At 39.5% G+C, this 19,380-nt stretch overlaps 1 protein-coding gene and 1 pseudogene across 1 annotated transcript; one reads left to right on the top strand and one right to left on the bottom strand.

The window, feature by feature from the left end:
- Window positions 1–600: 600 nt before the first annotated feature.
- Window positions 601–16,651, bottom strand: LOC148742859 (uncharacterized). The gene is made up of 10 exons (XM_088748893.1): window positions 16,580–16,651; window positions 12,335–12,406; window positions 11,132–12,152; window positions 9,958–10,039; window positions 9,321–9,359; window positions 7,952–8,205; window positions 7,099–7,366; window positions 3,078–3,116; window positions 1,484–2,320; window positions 601–1,301 (listed from the first exon to the last, which is right to left on the bottom strand). Exons 2-10 carry the CDS (start codon window positions 12,385–12,387, stop codon window positions 1,258–1,260), a joined length of 2,637 nt encoding a protein of 878 aa, XP_088605019.1. The 5' UTR covers window positions 12,388–12,406; window positions 16,580–16,651; the 3' UTR covers window positions 601–1,257.
- Window positions 5,781–6,959, top strand: LOC148742860 (uncharacterized; annotated as a pseudogene).
- Window positions 16,652–19,380: the final 2,729 nt, after the last annotated feature.

Raw genomic sequence — 19,380 nt, 5'->3', positions numbered from 1 at the left:
ATATTGGTAGTTTGACATGACCACCATTAGGGGAAGGTGGGAGGGTCGTGATGATCATAATTACCAATAGGGGGAAGGGGTGGCTACAGAGCCTTAGTCGAGGTCAGGGCAATTTTATTGTAACATAACCAAAATAAAACGACACCCCCCCCCAGCCAGCTGATAAAATGACCGATGTGTCGATCTCCAAATGTCTTATTTCTGCCGATTCACGGCTTCTATCTCGCGTTCAGACTTGCCTATTTCAACAGAAAACCGTTAGAATCTGTTTTTGTGTATTGGACATAAGAGGTTTTTCAACTGATGATTTGATTCGAGAGAGAGAATTTCCGGGAGACTAGTTCAAGTACTAAATATCCATAACTACCTAAAAAAATTCTAAACTAATTCTAAATATCTGTACCTAAGGAGGAATGGAAGGCTATTGAAACTTAACGGGGAGAGTAAGAGTGGAAGCTAGAAGCAACACCATGTCCGAAAACAATTCTACATCAACTGAAATGTTTTCCAGGTGACGTTTCAGCTATGAGATATTCTTAAAACTATATTGAACTCCAGGATGGTTCAATTATTAGATAACAAAAGAAGTGAGGGATGAAATATCATTATTTCTTTTAATAAGGCAAGAACATTTAACACTTTCGATAAGATCCTCACTTGGGTTACACTTGCAATACATTTTTTTTGTCTTTTTTGTTCAAGCTCCTACAAAATCAACTTAAGTCATACATTAACAACAATTGTGAGTAAGTAAATGAGACAGACTGATGAACATGCATTATCTGACCTGTGCCTTCAATACACGTGTAAATACGATTAGTGGCTTAACATGGTCATAACACAGAGGCCACCTAGTAAATAATACACTAGGGCTGAAGTCAATAATGAGTAATGTATGCAACTGAATGCTGAGTTAATAGCTAAGTCGTGTTTGTAAGTACATGTAAACTTAATAATATTGAAATAAAATAAGTTATTGAAACTTCTGACAACACTGGAAGCACGGTAAAACCGTAAGCATGCCTTCAAGAGATCTTATTCCGCATACCAAACTTTCGGACAACCTGGACGATCAATCAATGAAAACAAACATCCCAGGTTCGCACTAGTTACTTTGAAACTTTTCTTATCTTATCTGGCTCTGAAAGTGTTTTTGGTTAAGCAAATGTATTATTTTCACGACATAACAGTATGCAATCTTTGTACTTCTATCGCAATGATTAGAACTAAAAGGACTTGATAAGTCACTGCTACCGGTTACAAATGTGTGTCCAGCACCATATCATCTTCTTCATCTTGTTCTGTTGAACAAAACAGTAACTCACTATCAAGACACCTCAGTGACACATTGCTACCTAATAAAAAAGGTAAAACTATGAGTTTTGGAAAAACGAAGAAATATTTCCTCCACCCAGCCTGATGAACGAGAAATCAATTCTCCAAAACTATAAATTTAGCCGAAACGGAGGGTGGTAAAACATACCTTCGTCCATAATCAGCTGCTGGTGTCGTGGTGACTCATTTTCCATAGACTTCTTACCCCGTTGTTGGGGGTCCTCATTGCCTCGCTTTGAAGTTTCTTGGTTGGGTTCCTCATACATTCCTCTTGGTTTGTCTCGTTCATTTTCTTCATGTTTAGGATCATTATGGACTTTTTCTCGGTCCTCTCTATCACAATCAACTCGCTGCTTTTCAGTTTCTTCATATTTCTTTCCTTGTTCTTGTTCATCTTGCTCATTTTCTTCTTGTCGCTGTTCACCTTCCTTTTGATTTCCTTTGGACTGTTCGTCTTCTTTAGCACCATCCTTTAGCCCATGGTCGGCTTTAAGTTCTTTTTTCTCTTGTTGAGTGCGCTGCTGTTTGAATTCCTGGTTGTCTCTTTTTGGCTCTTCTTCCGCAGTTTCGGCTTGCTCCCGCCCAGGTTTTTCATGGTGTTCTTTCAGCTCTTGTTCTTTTGGCTGCTGTTCACGTACATCTTCGTTTCCCTTTGATTGATCTGGTTCAACTTCCTGCTTTGTAGCGGGTGCTTTGTTGTCATCTTTTGGTTCTTCGTCTCGCTTAGATTCAACTTGCTCCTGTTCATTGGCTTCCTTTTGACCTTGTTTTGGTTCTTCGTCTTGTTCTCGTTCAACTTGCCGTTGTTCAGTAGGTTCGTCTTGGCCTTGTTTTGGTTCTTGGCCTTGTTCAGGTTCAGTTTGCTGAGGTTCAGTGGGTTTCTCATTGTCTTCGCCTGATCCTGCATGTTGCTCACCCTCTCCTTGTTCTTCTTGCGATTCGTCCTCACTATCGTCAGCGCCCCCCGTTTCTTCTTGATTTTGTACTGTGTTCAACAAAGAAAACACAAAAAAGGGAATAAGTTTACGAAGTTCTTCCTCTCGTGGCTTTAGTTCGCTGGATAAGCCATGTAGTTCCTTTCAACATTTGGTAACTGCATCGTGTAACTTCTCCATCCCTAATCATTTGCGCTCCGGTTTTGCTCTCTCCGAATATCTCTTTTCTCTTTAATACCTTAAAACCGTTATTTCTAGAATTTTCACTGTCGAACAAACAAGTAGATTCCATGTTGCTAGGCGTCAGTTCAGTGGTAAAACATACCTTCGTCAAAACAGATGACGTGAAAATGTGATATACGGGGCTTAGCAGGGTGTGTCTGGGATGTTCCAAGCCCATTTTGACGTTTTCTATGAGCAATTTCAAAGTAGACCCACGGCAACATGGAATCCATTTGTTTTTATAGTAAAAATAGACGCATTGTTAGTGGTGACTTCGTCTATGAGTCTTTTCTTCTCTAGATAACAAATGAGAATCAATTTAGGTAAAATCAAACTTATTATACAGCGGAAAATTGCAGTCATTAAACTGGCTCAAAATATGGAGGTAGGTAAACTTCAAACTGGAGGTCAAATAACCTTTTACACGTTCCTTAGATTATGGCAAATGGAAAAAAAAGGTCATCCCAAACTGTTTAAGTTACATGAATTTCTCAGTGTTCATTGGTTTGGTTTTTGGTTTTCGACTACCAGATGTTGCGCTCTCAAATTTATTGTAGTCTGTGGAGAGGTGAATTAAGTGCGTACCTTCTTCGATAACTCTCATTTCCATTCCCTGATGTTGAGCTGGCGAAAAACGAACAAACAAGCAGAGAAAAACGTTAGCAACAACCGCGTTATTCACTCATGAAGTAGTCATTATTTTCAAGGAGCTTAAGCCGAACTTCGTCTTCAGTAACAAGAACTACACAAGCCTGCGACTGGATATAGATACCTGTCTCTTTCTTATTCACTTGATTAATAAAATAGATAAATAAATGAATAAATAAATACATTAGTTGAAGCTCTTCCGTAGGGGCTTTTCAGCTACAATGTAGACTAACTAGGTGCTTAAAAATCCTCACAGGCAGGAGGCAGACCGATGGGTTATTTATAGGGCGCAGCCGAAGAGTTGAATTAGGGGCAGCCGAGAACTAATCTATTGAATGGCAGGGTGGAATACTCGAGCCTGGGACACCGGATTGCAAGTCCAGCACCGTAATCACTCGGCCACGCCGCCTCCTACAATTTATTATGAACTAGTTAATCTGATTTATAAACACGACGCCGCATATCTGTGCTTAAGAGTGAATGTTACCAACGGGTCACACATTTGGTGGCAAGAGCTGAAAAATAAATTTCGCCCATACTGCAAAGCTAGATGGGTCTTCGTTTGGCTGAATATCGATTTATTATCGAGAAAATCCATGATAACTGAATCCCACCAAAATGCCGCTTTTGAAGCTGAAAATTTTTAACAACTCTTGATTGTTTATTTGCACCATCTAATTGAAGTTATCCGATCATCTTCTAGCAAGATCAGAAATAGGTCAAAAGTATGTGCTAAACAAAATAATCGAATGAAAATCTGGCTTTTGGAAGCCGAAGGTCTCCACAACACTAGCAGACAAAGTAAGTGTGCAATCGCGGCTCACCACTATTTAATACAACGACAACTTCGAACTTAAAAGGAGTGAGGCGAAAAACGACTCGTTAGATTTACCCCAAATAGCAATAGATATAAAGCTAAATAAATAAGGAATAAAACCCCTTTCATCAGGCCGATTTTTTCAAAGCCTACAGAAGAAACGGAGTACGTTTTGGTTTGTTTTGATACGCGCAGAAGTAAATATGGCGGTCAGCCGCACTCGTCCCGAATAGTATTTGGTGAAATTACAAACAAACATTTTCACAAGTCAGTACTTTGTTAAACTCAGGTCATATTGGCAGTGATCATTTGACGGCGGCTTATAGCAGAGAACGATAGAGCCTCCCCCTCTTTCCTAGGTGATGTAGATAATTTTGTGAGTTTATCATATAGAAAGGTACGTGTGAAGCTCTCAATGCATATGATTAAGAAATAAAAACGATAAATAAAAAATATAACTAGGTGAATAAAATACAAGCGTGGTGCGCTTAAACTTTCCGATAAAAAGTTTTGCTGTTATGGAGACAGATTGAGTGTTAAGTGTTGGTTTTCTGTCTTTGATAACGAGCATTTCATAAATTAAACAATCCAACTTCCGACGGCATTTCTTGAGGATGGTAATTTGTTCACGAAGATCTTTGTTCCTTAGATTGTGTACGTCTCGTAGGTGTTTACCAATGAAAGAGTGCTTGTGCTCGTTGATGCGCTGAAATAGGTGTCGGCACGCAGAGCCGACATAATCTGCGTCGCACAGATCACATTTGTATTCATAAACAACACATTGTTCGTCAACAAGAGGTGGTTTGGGTTCCATCACTTTGATCTCATCAGCAGTTTTCTTGCTCGTAAACACCGGGCACACATCTCTGTTAATTTTCTTCGCGAGATCGGAGAGCTGTCCTCGTACTAAGTCGGCTGACCGTTAATTTTTAAATGATATAATAATCCGAACCGGGCTTAATAACCTCAAGCGCCTGTTTTCGGTCTTGAGTCTCTTTTCTGTCTCTGACGACAAAAAAGAGTGGATTGCAGCCACACTCCGGTCTATTGTATTTAAGTACAGTGAACGGAAAAGTCCAAGACCGCCTAGAACGTTACAAAGATCCCTCAACCAACTGAAAAAAAGGGATGATATCAAAATCTCGAAACCGGACAAAGGTGTTGGGTGTCAGGTGTTGTCGTCATGGACAGATCTGACTATGTATGATTATTAAGTGTGGCGTTCATCGATCAGCGATGAAACGAAATTGAAGCCAGTGTCCTTGGAAAGACCAAGTAAGAGGGGTAGACCACCCCAACATTATCACCCTCTACTAGGAAAATAGAAAGATCTGGAGTCCATGGTTAAAAAAATTCTTCCTAAACACATCGCTGATTCTATTTGCCAGAAAGGCTCGAGACTGGCACACCTATACGGTCTGCCCAAGACGTATAAACAACGATTGGCTTTGCGACTAATCTTTTCTGCCACAAGCATATATAATTATGCTCTTGCGAATTAGCTCGATGATAAACTAAAACCGCTTTCGGTTAACACACACTGAATCACTGATGTTTTCCAGTTTGCCGATGATATCAAGGAGGTGTGGTTTAGTGAGTGTGATTTTTTAATATCATATGACGGATCTTTTCTCTTCACTAATGTACCCCTCGAAGAAACAATGAAGATCCTCACTAACAAAGTTTTCACTGAGAACTGGTTCAATGTGACATACAACCTGAACATCAGCCGAGATGATCTCGTTGCCCTTCTAAGAGCGGCTACAAAACATCAACTTTTCTAGTTTAATGGCAGCCTCTACGAATAAATAGATGGTGTAGCCATGGGATCACCACTACGACCGCTCATGGAAAATACATTCATGTGTTCCATTGAGGAGAAGCTTCAAAGAGAAAGGAAACTACCCTATTTCTACAGAAGGTACTTGTATGACACCTTAGCCGTGGTACAGGACATTCCAATTGCTAGTGCCTTTCTTGAAAGGCTGAATAAAGCCCACCCTACACTTAACTTTACCGTCATGGAAGTAGCAGTCGATGGAAAACTTCCTTTCATCGGAATGGAACTTATGAAGATGGGTAGCCAAGTTAGAACATGCTTCTACAGGAAAACAACAGATAAAGGTCTTCTTCTCCATTACCAAAGCCACGTGGATAATAGGTATAAACGATCTCTTCTAAAGACTATGTTAAATCGTGTACATCGACTCTCATCTTCACCTGACCTTTTCGCTGCCGAATGTGACAACCTCAAAGAGAACTTTCTCAAGCTTAAGTACCCTGAGAAACTCATTAACTGTGCAATCACCAGATTCATCGCTTCTCAAGACTGAAAACAAGCGCTTAAGGTTAAGAATCCCGTTGGAATCATTATACCATTTAAAAATCAACGGTCAGTTGACTAAGTACGAGGACAGCTCTCCGATCTCGCGAAGAAAATTAACATCTATTTGTGCCTAGTGTTTACGAGTAAGAAAACTGCTGATGAGATCGAAGTGACGGAACCCAAACCACCTCTTGTTAACGAACAATGCGTTGTTTATGAATACAAATGTGATCTGTGCACGCAGATTATGTCGGCTTTACGTGCCGACACCTATTTCAGCGCATCAATGAGCACAAGCACTCTGTCATTGGTAAACACCTACGAGACGTACACAATCTAAGGAGAACAGATCTTCGTGACCAGTTTACCATCCTCAATAAATGCCGTCGGAAGCTGGATTGTTTAATTTCTGAAATGCTCTTCATCAAAGACAGAAAACCAACACTTACATACATACCTACATACATACATACATACATACATACATACATACATAGATACATATATAGGTTAACTGACAACTCCCCAATGGGGCTTTTCAGAGCGAACACCCACCCATCCCACCCAAGGGAGGACATCCACCACATAGTAATCTCGTGCTTGGGAAACTAACGTTTCCTACCCCTAACCACTTAGCACTCAATCTGAATCCATCAAGACAAAACTTTTTATCTGACAGTTCAAGCGCACCACGTTTGTATTTTATTCGCCTATTTTTACTTTTTGTTCATCGTTTTTTATTTCGATGTAGATAATTACACAAAATATCACCGTAAACACACTTCATTTCCTGATTGTAATGTAAAAAATTGTACCTTGTGTGGAGTGAAGGCTGACATAGTGTACCTCATGGATATGTCCCAACACAAGTGTCCTGCTTTTGTCAACAGGACATTGAGACCGTAAGATAACATCGTGAGTAGGATTAAGACTGCTGACCACACGAATGCAAGTTTTGTAGCGGTTTGCAGCAGCACTTAGAAAAACATGGTCACCCCAAGCACCATCTTGCTCCATGTACGTTAAGTAATCAGTCCATGATTGATGTCCATGGACGAAGTTAAACAGATTCGTTCCATTCGGCTGAGAGGATAGTAAAATAGAGAGAAAAACTTAGAGTGTAAAGTTAATGGTAGACTGGATCAGTTTGAGTATGTTGGAGGAGTCATCGAATGAGGAATTAACAAAGACATACTAAACAACGGTAAGAACGAATAATAACCAATCAGAGTAATGAACACAAAGATCTACATTGGACGTTGCAGTCTCAACTCCTGAACATCTAGCGTCCACCTAATCCAGAGTCAAGGTTATCCAATTAGGATTGTCCCGTCTGTGGGAGATTCAAGTGAGAAGTACTTTTAAAAAACTTTGGGTTAGCCCTTTCTCCGCAAGACAGAGTCCTTTAGTTTTCACAAGGAGGTGTGAATTCATCCGTGACCCGGACATGGTCTATACTAAAACACTTGAACAACACAGAGTGTTTTCACGATAAATCTAGAAATATTACGATATCATTCGTGGAAATAAATGTGAATAGGGGTGGGTATGTACCGAGGCAAAGAGGCAAGGTGATTATCCATCATTTTCACCGACACTGAGGTAGTTAATGTTTATGGTGCTCCTAAATTAACAGTGGTTAACCCAGAGTGTAAGACATCAACTTACAAGCTCCGGGTTTCTTCGGAGGTACTGGACCAACATTTGTCTTAATTCGTCATGCTTGATCTTGATTCTCATAGCAATTTCCAGTTGATCTGACAAAGCATAGAACATGCAATTTCCTGATCCGTCATTATCAACAATTCTGAAGCCCTTGTCTGAAGAAATTTTCTTCAACTCATTTTTTAGGTCTGTCTTGTAATTTACTTTGCTTGCATCGAGTTGCATCTGCTGAAGCTGAGCGATTAACTGAGCAGAACCTAAGTGAACAAACGGATGAATGAACAGAGGATAGATACCACCATGCCCGTGATTAAGGAGGACCAAAACAGAAGAATACTACATTATAAGTACTTTTTCTCTAGGCTTCTACAGGTTCTTGGTAATAAGTTTCTTTGATGTATAGAGGAACTTTATAGAAAAGGAAGTAAAAAGGAATCCTTAACAGCCAACCGAGCCTTCCATTGAAGAAAGAAAACGAAAAGATTTTACATCCTGATTCGAAGTACTTCAGCTTGGTTTTCACGCAAATTGGGGTCAAAGTGGCAAATATTACTTAAAGTAACAGCTAACTCTCCGTATTTCATCCAGATCGGAAAATCAGAGAAACGAAATTTTGTTACACACGACTAGCGTTTGAACACAGCTCAGGTATCCATTTCGGCACGTCTCACTTGTTCTAAACATCATTTAGGGGCAGTCTCTCCAAAAGCAGTAAAATGCATTTCGGCAACCTTCCGCTTACAGTTGTTCGCGGTTCAGTTGAAGACTTATTTTTTTTTTTTTTCCTTTATATATATATATATATATATATATATATCCTATATATCTAAACAAAAATCTCTCGAAGTAATTACAGCCTCCTTTTCAAAGAAATTGGATAGGTATAGAGAAACCCCGAGACACGATTTTTAACAATCGTTATCAGGAGGTGTTGACTATTCTTCCCAGTTACATTAAGGTTGAATTCAGCTAATATCGATTTTCTAGAAAATAAATCCATATTCAGCCAAACAAAGCAAGCAGTATATCTTTTTCGTTGTAAGGCCCATCTAACTTGAGAATATGAGCCGAATCGATTTTTGGCTGTTGCCACGATATTTCGAAAATAATCGATTTTTGGCCACATTTGCTCTCAATAAGGGAACTTTCATCTTTGTTATTGCTACTATTGATTGTATGTCAAAAATGCGACAAACTAAGCAAAAATTTCTCCGTTAGGGAAAAAAAGGGTTTGGAAGGGAAAAGAAATTAATCGTTCCCCCTCCCTAAATGTGCCTTACCGTAATCTTGTGTTGCCGAATTACCCGAACAATTCAGAAAAAATCAAGCGACTTTCCCGCACGTTTTCTTGAGCTGAGTAAATGTTTCTTACCTTTTTCGATGACTTGCATTTCCATGCCCTCCTCTTGACCTTTGGAAACAGCGATGACATTTCTTTAACACGTTCAAATGCTTTTAACCTTATTCCTCATAATTGTAAAATCGGTGTTTCATATATGAAGCAATAATCAGCATCATCAGAGATAGTAATTTTTTAGGCTAATCATAGAGGTCCAATCGCCAGGAAGTAATCGCGTGGCAATAAACCTCAATCAGATTTGCAGAACTTATTAAATTGAGTGAAACAAAATTGTACGACCAGTACTGTACAATCAATTTAACCTGTGACATCACAGAAGACAACTCTTAACCCTGCAACTCCTCACTGGACTCTGATGACGACTTCGAATTCCGCACAGGCTGTCGAAACGTCAGTCATTGTAACCGGCACTGAGCAGTTCTTTCCTGTACTACCCTCAACCGATGAAAATCAAACTAATTAGAGGTACCTTTTAAAATGTTGTACCCGCGCATTTGTTCAAGTGAGAAACTAACTCTCATACCTATGGCTGTTCGAGAGATAAAAGCTGTTCTAAACATTACTTGACGTAAAATAAACTTTCGTGCATTTTTACTGCACAAGAAAATAACTGTCCTCATCTCCGAAGGATGGTTTTCGATAAACTTACCTTCATTGTTCTGAGTTCGTACACATTTTCCGATCAAATAGCTCCTGAACTGTTGGAATTTAGCGTTCAAAACACGTCGTACCTAAATGTAAGTCATGAAGAACAAAAAGCAAAGAAAATATTTGAATACTATGCGTGCTGATTGGTTAAACACCTATCGTTGCCTGAACTGATCAATCCTAAACTAGTTTTGAAAAATAGTAACCACACAACTCTCTTAGGATGTCTGTAAAAAACTCGAAAATGTAGTAGATCCCTCGCTTTTGATTCCTGATTTAAAACTCTTTTTTTAAGTCTTCCCAACATCTCGTGTGGAATGTTATGCTGGTAAGCCCACCGAGAGTGAGGTCTATTGTTTACATGACCGACATGAAGGTTTCAAATGCTCAGAGTACTTTGCCGCTATTGCCTGGTGTGAGATCCAGAAACAGAACCGATTTTGTTGGTTGTAACTCATTTTGTTTCCGTGAGATCTTTTCACCTCAACAGAAGTTTTATACCTTGAAAACAGACAACTTTACATTTCATTAGCTACGCAATTTAAGAAATGTGCAGTAAAAAAAAAGAAGCCGCTAGTATTTTAGTTTATGGAACTAAGCGGCTTAATAAGACTGGTTTATCTAATATCGAGTGACACCAATATATTTTTCGTTGTAGATGACCGAACAGTGACGGGTCATCAAATTGACAACTTTTAACTGGTTAGTTCGTTACAGCACCTTCCATTTACTATAAAATTTTCCTGAGTTCTCTAATACACCTTACTACTCAAAAGGATGACACGAACTGTAAGAGTTTTTTCTACGTGAACCTTTTCTTTTTTGGCAGATCAAAGATAATACTCACTAACTGACCCTTGCTCACCATAGAGTCTCTTGTAGCTCAGTGGTTAGAGCATCCGACTAGATCACGGAGGGTCGTGGGTTCAAATCCCATCTGGAAACTCGATTTTTAAAAAAACTGTTTATTTCAGATCAAAGATACTCCGCAAAATATTCAAATATCAAAACCCGATAAATTTTCTTCGTGCAAAACGGAATGCTTTTGCTTAAACTAGGTCAGCTTACATTCTTCACAGCATAGAACAAAACATTCATAAAAGTATCCTTTAATTTCAGCTGATCCAGTAGCAGAAAGAAGTTTCAGTAAAGATTTGAAGGTTGCGTGTTATTACCTGTTTTGTTGATAAAGTATAGAGAATGGGATTGATGGCAGAATTAACCGGCAGAACAAAGACTGCGATCCAAACTGCCAGGTCACCAGGTGTACGGAAGGATTTTTCCAAGAGAGACCTCATTCCAATAACCACAATGGGCAGCCAGCAGACACAGTCGGTAAGAACAATGAAGAACACTCTTTTGGCGAGCGAGGCCTCCCTCCTCAGATCGGCTGCCCTTTGCTTGGCTTTCAGTTTCCTCTCTCTTTCGGTCCCTTGCTGAGCCAGGCGCCTGTTTGATGTGCAGGACTTGTAGATAATCATGGAGTAGGCCACAATGACGAAGAACACAAGAGTAAAGTTTAAACCAACAAACATGGCAACAGAGTACTCCCAGCCTGAGGGTTTATCAGCAGAAAGTTGCAATGGGAGACATACAACTGATCTGCCATAAAAGTGGTGACCTTTTTGGCGACTACCAAAGTAGTCGATGCCCACCGTGGGAATAAATGCAATTAACCCACCAACAATCCAGATAAGGAAACACAGAAGATGCGTAGCCTTGATTGTAAGGGACTTTCCACGATAGGGGAACAGAATATTCTTAACCCGGTCGGCGGATACCAAACAAATCGTCATAACAGACACCTCACTTGACAACACAGCAATGGCACCTGTTATCTGACATGAAAAACTTGAACGCCAGTTATAGTCATGCAAGAAATACTGCCCTGCCCAAATGGCATCCATTACACCTATTATGATAAGGTAGATACCCATCAGTCCATCAGACCCGGCCAAATGTATCAGCATGATAGACTGTATCTTATTCTTCTCCTTTGTCTCCTTAAACACCAACCGCCACACGATGACAAACACAGCACCAACCAACGACATAGTTCCGACCACCCAGAGACATATCCTAGGGGCTTGATCTCTGAACATAGTTTCACAGCTGGCGAAGCTGTCGACATAAGCAAAGTCGCAATCTGCGTCCTCCTTCGTCAAATGGCAACACATCAGGTTGGTGTCTACAGTCCTACGGTTCATAAAAAGAGTTGACATGAGTCACAAAAGGGGAAGAAAATAGAAAAGTTTGATTTTTAATTTAAGACAATGAAAGGATGATAATAATACTCTACATGTTGCTTTAATGTATAAAGATAAATAAAATTTCTCAATTGGACATCTCCAGACGTCGAGAATATTTCACTGACTTACGCTGTTATTAAATATTTCATGTTCGAGAAGAAACCGGCCGGTAGTTCTCGCATTTCGTTGTAATGGAAGTAACTGCAAATTAAAGGAAAGCGATTCAATTTCACATCACTCGCTAATTTATAATGATGCTGCTGTCTTAAGGCTAAGTATTTTGAATCTTTTGGGTTCTCTTCTTTCTGTAGCTCCACCTAGTTCTCACACCCTCCAAAACATTCAATTCTTAAGAACGACTTTTTTTCAAGACCGCTTGAGAGGTGGCACACCGAAAAATGACTATCCTCATATTTCAGTCAGATATGCCTTATAGTGAACTTAGAAACTTGGTAAGGTTTTTTCCCAGACTTGCTTCTTTATCCTAGAAAATTCACGAAAACTGAAACGAGCGTCAGTAGCCGTAAAATGGCGGAAATCAGTGCCCCGAGTAGTGGCAAATCAACTTTGCTCGTGAAAAGTGCAAAAGAAAGCAAGCTCGTATCAGTTTGACAGATTTGTATATATAGGAGGGATTGAGGTATGGCTTAAGTCTAAAACGGGACCGTTTCATTTAATTTTGACATCACGGAAAGCTCTCAAAAATCCCCGATATTTCAAAATCCAACGGAAGCACGAGGGAAAAAGTTGCAAGGACATGTATTTTCAAACAAAAAAGCTCAGGGAGAAAATAAACTATTAATGAAAATACCTGGAGCTTGAAGGTTATAACAACTTACTATATGGTAGGACAGTCTTGAGGTAAATCCGAGCATTCTGATTAGTTCTTACTTGGTCTGGATCTTGCCAAACGGAGCATTTCCACGGACGCTGTCATTAGCCGTATATTTTGGTTCGCGAAAGCCGAGAAATTAAACTAAAGAAGTTTTTCCGAACGTCATGATAAAATACTTAGTAACATCGCTTACTTGAGCTGTATTGGGAAATATTGGCCCTCGGTATTTTTGTACCGACCTCGCTGCGCTCACTCCATACTACTACGATTTTGGGCCAATAATAAGTACGACACTCGCGCTTGGTTAATAAGAAGTAATTCTTTGCGCCAACTGCTCTATTGTGTTCCTTTCCACAGCCTCTGTAATTAAGAAGGCTGACACATTAAGTCTCTGTAAGCAAACCACAAATTTAAAGAAAATCCGGAACAACATGCCGCGCTATTTTGGCAGTTTGACTAGACCGCCGCTTTGCAGCATTTTGGAAATCCTCCTCGAAATGATCATTTTAACAATGAAAACCTGAAAAAAGCGTTAGCTAGAAAATTCATCACAAAAGTGCCTTACTAATTCTGCGATAAGGGCTCCGCGTTTTTCCTTTACAATGGCTGGATAGCTCTTCTAGAATGCATGGCATTTTTGTGACCCTCTCCTTCATCCAATGCCTCAAAAACAGTGATGCCCCGAACTGGTGATCTAGTCTGATTGCTGGAAAGTGTGTTAATAATTGCCGCTCGATCTAAAATTAAAACTATTTCGGCCTCAACATCGGTATTGCCGACGGTCTTTAAGTGTTCAGAAATGACTTTACGGAACGACATTAGCTCAACATCGGTATATCAAAAGAATACCTTTTTCTCAACTTAGTTGGTTTAATTTTAGAACAGTTTCGAGCCCAGCCAATTTCCGTGAGTTTTGTAACCAGTACTTTAAATTTGGAAAGAACGTTCTTAAATCATCTATTATTCTTTGTTTGTGGTAGTGATTTCAGATCTCACATTTTTTATATTGTTTATCATACATTTGTCCTCAGGTCTAGTTCACCCTATCTATTTTATTCTGTTTCCAGCTACATACTTGGTATTCTTCTGCTACTCCAATCATTCCGTACTTTGCCTCTATTTCGCCCTCACTCTGACCTTTGATCCTTTCCTTATCCTTTTTTCTTTAGCTATTTGTTGGTTTTGTGTTCTGCTTATTAGCTCTTCCAAGTAATGTTGCTATTACATTCAACTCTACATGAGATCCGCTCTGCTACGTTAACAAGTTTCACAGCAAGGACTAACTGATAAGAACAATTATCATATAAACAAGTTTGTTAAAAAACGCTATTTAAGAATTACTCACCGAAGTGGAGGTGGTTAGGGATGGATACTTTACCGAGCCGCGAAGTGGCGAGGTAAATATCCACCGCTAACCACCAACACTGAGGTGAATAAAGGCTGATAGTTTCTAAAGAAACTGTTTGGGGCTGCGTCGGTGGGGGTAACGAAATAATTTCAATAGATCAACAAAGTTGAAATGGTAAATTGGCCACCGTTACGATTATAAAAGCTGACGTTTCGAGCGTTAGCCCTTCGCTCCGACGAAGGGCTAACGCTCGAAACGTCAGCTTTTATAATCGTAACGGTGGCAAACTTACCATTTCAACTTTGTTGATATATTCATATTATACTGAGGTGAATAGTTTTTTTTAGTACATACTAAAAATGTGAGATAATATACACCACCAAAATTAATCTCAGGGATTTCTTCCCTTGTCACGGATACAAAACGGGACGCCATTTTTTCCCGAGTTGCTGGGAGGCAACTAACAGTTTGACTAGCCAATCGGAGCGCGCCTTCGACGCTATCCACTGTTTTAGTACACACTAATCATGGATATTCGTGGCCATGAAATCACAAGATGGGAACAAGATTGAAATAATTTCAGCTTTGCGTGACAAATGCTAGAGTACGTCACATCTACACACAGATTGCTTCCCGTCTTCAACGTATTCGGCAGAGAGCATTTAACCTGCCGTTATAAATGATTGGATTGTCCTCTTTTAAGTCCACAATGAGGCTCAAGTTTACCCCAGAACTTTCTTAGGACTTATAGGTGTTCGAATACCCAAAGAAAAACAGACACCTTCCGCTCGCGTAAGGAATGTGTTCTTGTAAACAATTCTGCCATGGGAAATGGATGAGAATTTGAAACGAAAGCAGAGATAAAAACCGGTAGTCTGCCGTGGTTAGCTATGCAAGGCTAGCTTACTGTATTGATCTCCTGATCGACCACGGTGCTAACTTCTAAAATGTGCTTGAATCCGAATTTAACTACGGGGTGCCTAATTAGATTATGTCGTGACGTAAATGACGATGTTGCGATTTTCACAAAGTTCAACCTGGTTTTTCCGTGCGGAAATGAAAAGCCCCAAATTAATTTTTATATCCTCAAAAACAGCACTTTTTCCACTTATCATGAGCTTAACCTGAATGGATTCTGAGTTATACCGCATGTGTTACAAAATGCGATATTTGGAGTTTGAAATATCGGTAATTTTTAAAAGCGTTCCGTGATGTCAAAATTAAATGAAACGGTCCCGTTTTAGACTTAAGCCATACCTCGATCCCTCTTATAAAAATTTGTTTAAAAGATACGAGCTTGCTCTATTTTGTGCTTTTCACGAGCAAAGTTCATTTGCCTCTACTCTGGGCACTGATTTCCGCCATTTTACGGCTACGGACGCTCGTTTCAGTTTTTGTGAATTTTCTAGGATCGGATAAAGAAGCAAGTCTGGGGGAAAAATCCTTACCACGTTTCTGAATTCACCGTAAGTTATCTCTGGGCAAAATATGAAGGTTTTCAATTGTTCGATCATGTGCCACATTTTTCGGGCAATTCAAACATTCGCACTTAACACCTTATGAGACTCCCTAAGATTTAGGGGGCTGGAAGGAACGGAATGGTATACCATTGTCAATGAACAATGTTGTCTCAATTTCGTCGTTAACCATTCAGTTAGGACGCTAAGTAATGGGAAAAATGGGCATTTTAGAAGACGAGAGAGTAACCAACCAAGACCCCCTTCCCAACATAGTCACACTTATCTGAAAAGGAATAATTCGTTACTGAGTACGTAAAACATGCCTAATATCTCGAAATGTGTATCCATGCAATGTTACAACTGTAATCTACTTGAGAGGAGACGTTTAATTGAAAGGAAGCCCTAATTTAGTTTTCCTAAAAGTTCTCGGTGGCCGGATCTGATTGGTTTTAGGATTATACTGAAAACTCGTGTGTGAATAACGGTATAAACGGTGCATTAATATACAAAGCCTATCCTTAGTTTTACACTCGTAGAGGTATCTATGGGCAACTCGAACAACGCAATTCTCAACTTGCATGATTAGGCTGACTGGATTACTTTTCCGCAAAGATGGGGAAGGGACGCTAATCCGAGAGTTATGGGCATTTTCTCTCTTGAATTTGTAATTAAATCTCCGTGAAACTTAATCACGCGTACACCTTGAATAATAGCAGTTTGTTCATACTCACAGGAATCGAATACTTGGCGCGATATCTTTAAATTGCTCGTTGCTCACTGTACGGATTTTGTTGGAATAAAAGCTCCTGTAAAATGACGATAGAATGAAAGGGTAACTCGTTAATGACAAACATGAAAACATTGATTCAGATTTTAAAAAAAGCACGATAAGTGATTGTGAGAGAGCACTAGTAATAGCAATGACCACGAGTGACAATGAATGACCTCGAGTAACCCCAAGCGATCATGATTGACCACTAGTGACCATAAGTAACCACAAGTGACCACGGTGACCACGGTGACCACGGTGACCACGAGTAACTACGAGTAACTCCGAGTGACCATGTGCGACCGCGAATGACCACTACTTGCCATTAGTGACTCGTGTGATCGAGAGTAACTAGTAAGCAGTAACTAGAGGAAGGAAGGAAGGAAGGAGTGGTGCCATCTTTCTGCTTCCAGCCACGCGATAAAAGTTTTATGCGGTTTCAATCACTCGTCACTCTTCTCCTTCAACTTTTCATCTTTGCTGTTTTTGTGTTTTGTTTTCATCTTTTATTTTATATTGTAACATATTTTTGGTATTTATTGCTTGTTTTCTTTCCATTCATTTCCCTAACTTCCTTCCTTCTGTCATAGGATTCTGGACGGAAACGGGCCCATCGCGTAACAATTTTTGAAAGCGAAGTAGCTCTGGGAACTACGCTTTCAATGAAGGAAGTGATACATTGTTTGCATTTGTCAGTCTCCGTGAATGGTTTATCTACGTTGAAATCATAAGTTTTTGGATGAAGTCACCTGATGATAGTGAGATTATGATGTCAGCCAAATATATAACTTCTTGGTCACCCTTGGTTGTTAGTGTTCAATTGTGGTCATTCGCTGTCAATCGTGGTCACTCGTGTGTAACTTTTGACACAACCTACTCAAATGACGGAGTTGCAGAACATGTCGGCGACTGCACTTTCACAAGACCCCAGGTTTGCAGTGCTTCAGTAGCGTCGATTAAAAATGATAATGAGAAACAGAGACTTACATGGACTGCATGTTTGTTAAACCTTTAAAAACTCCACGCGGTAGGTACTGAATATTGTTCTCATAAACAGCCCTTGAACGACAAAGGAGACTGAGATCATTATTACTTAACACCAAAAAGTAGATTGAAAATACTTCGCTCAGTGCTTGGGACTACTTAAAGAAAATTAGTTAATGGCAGTTAGCGTTTGCCTCGCTTAATCCGAGTATGAGTACGCGCTGGTTCATATATGGTAAAGAATTGCTACATCCTTTTCATAATTGTCTTTTTTTTTCTGTCTTGTGACATCATGCCAATGAGATCAGAGTTGGCAGTTGCTATCTTGGATGTAATAGCAACTTCAAACTCGAGCAACGTCATACGTGACTCTGGTAACTTCCAAGGTGTCGGAATCTAAGCCAGCCAAGGCACACTAGTTTGAGTAATTCAACGAAACTTTAAGCAGAAGTGGGTGAAGGAAAAAGTCTGCTCACTTTTTGTGTCACGCTACCTCAGATACAATTTAACTTACAATTTAGAGTTACTTATTCCTCAAGTACATGTTCTTTTTTTTCGCAATCACACATCCCCTAACAGAATATTTAGATTAACCAAATAATACGACAGCCGCTAATGAACACTGATTACAGATGATCAGATATCTCCTGTAAGGTCAAGAATTTTTACTAGTGCAGTTAGGTATAATTTCCGTCCACCATCTCGTTAATATAAAATTGGTAGATTTACTTACAGGTCTTTTAACTTGAACAGGCCTTGGAACTGATCCGGTGACAGGGTTACGAGGCTGTTTTTCTCCATGTATCTACGCGATAAATAAAATGCATTAGACGCTCTGTACCACTATTTAACTGTAAAGATAGTTTTAAATAATTGCTTGGGCTAAGAAACGTTCATCGTCGGATCTGGCTAAGATCATTCGTATCATTTATTCAATTCATATAAACGTTCTCCTTTTAAATTATTCGTGCCTTGTTTTTCAGCAGACTGTTTTACTGTTCATCAAAGTTGTCCAAAACTTCATTAAGAGCATCACCAGACTGCTTTCACCGAGACGAAAACATTTTGATCACACCACGCTTGCACTGATTGTTCTTACTGCCGGTTAAATAATGGCTTAACAACGGTATATACCAGGGGTGTACATCATCGTAAAGCCGGTGTCAACTAGCTGTGATTAGTTAATTTTGCAATCAAGCAAAAGCTCGTATTTAAATTTCTTATTGAAATACGGATTTCGAAGCTTTTGAACACCCATTGTTCCTTGAAAAAGCCTGAAAATTATAGACTTTGTGTCCTGATTAACATTCCACGTTAAATTCAGATTTTGAGATGAATCCCTACTATTTGGTAGACGTTTTTTCAAAGAGATTTTGAATAGCAATGAACTCAAATGTTTTGTGATAACTATTAATCCGCTTGATTAACCGCGCTGTTTTTTCTTGGGTACGATTTTCAGCAACATTATCATTATCATATATCGCCTATAGCCTCATGGGGAAGCGTCAATAAAGTAGTGTGGGGTATTATATTTTGGTATATAAACACTGATGAAATACCTTGCGAGCTTTCGCGCACAGTGAAAGTAACATGAAGTTATCTTTCCAAGAGAAAATATCGGCGTTACTAAAGTTCCATAATAAATTGCACCTTTTTGCAGCCAAAGCGAAATGGTTAGGATTTTTATTGGTGATTATATGATAAATAGCATATTACATGGCCGCTTAGAAATACGAAATTTATCGTCTCGTGCCGAAAAGTAGCTTTCAAAACTCGAAG

This window comes from Stylophora pistillata, chromosome 1 (genome assembly GCF_964205215.1).
Source record: "Stylophora pistillata chromosome 1, jaStyPist1.2, whole genome shotgun sequence".
Taxonomy (NCBI): domain Eukaryota; kingdom Metazoa; phylum Cnidaria; class Anthozoa; order Scleractinia; family Pocilloporidae; genus Stylophora; species Stylophora pistillata.
This window is presented reverse-complemented; position numbering and strand designations above follow the sequence as displayed.

Excerpts from the sequence above, each read along its gene's own strand:
- LOC148742859 (XM_088748893.1), bottom strand. The coding sequence starts at position 12,387 with ATGCGAGAACTACCGGCCGGTTTCTTCTCGAACATGAAATATTTAATA. Across the intron at positions 9,360-9,957 it reads ACGAACTCAGAACAATGAAG|GTCAAGAGGAGGGCATGGAA; the intron begins GTAAGTTTATCG and ends CTGTTTCCAAAG. Across the intron at positions 2,321-3,077 it reads AATGAGAGTTATCGAAGAAG|TACAAAATCAAGAAGAAACG; the intron begins GTACGCACTTAA and ends TGTTGAACACAG.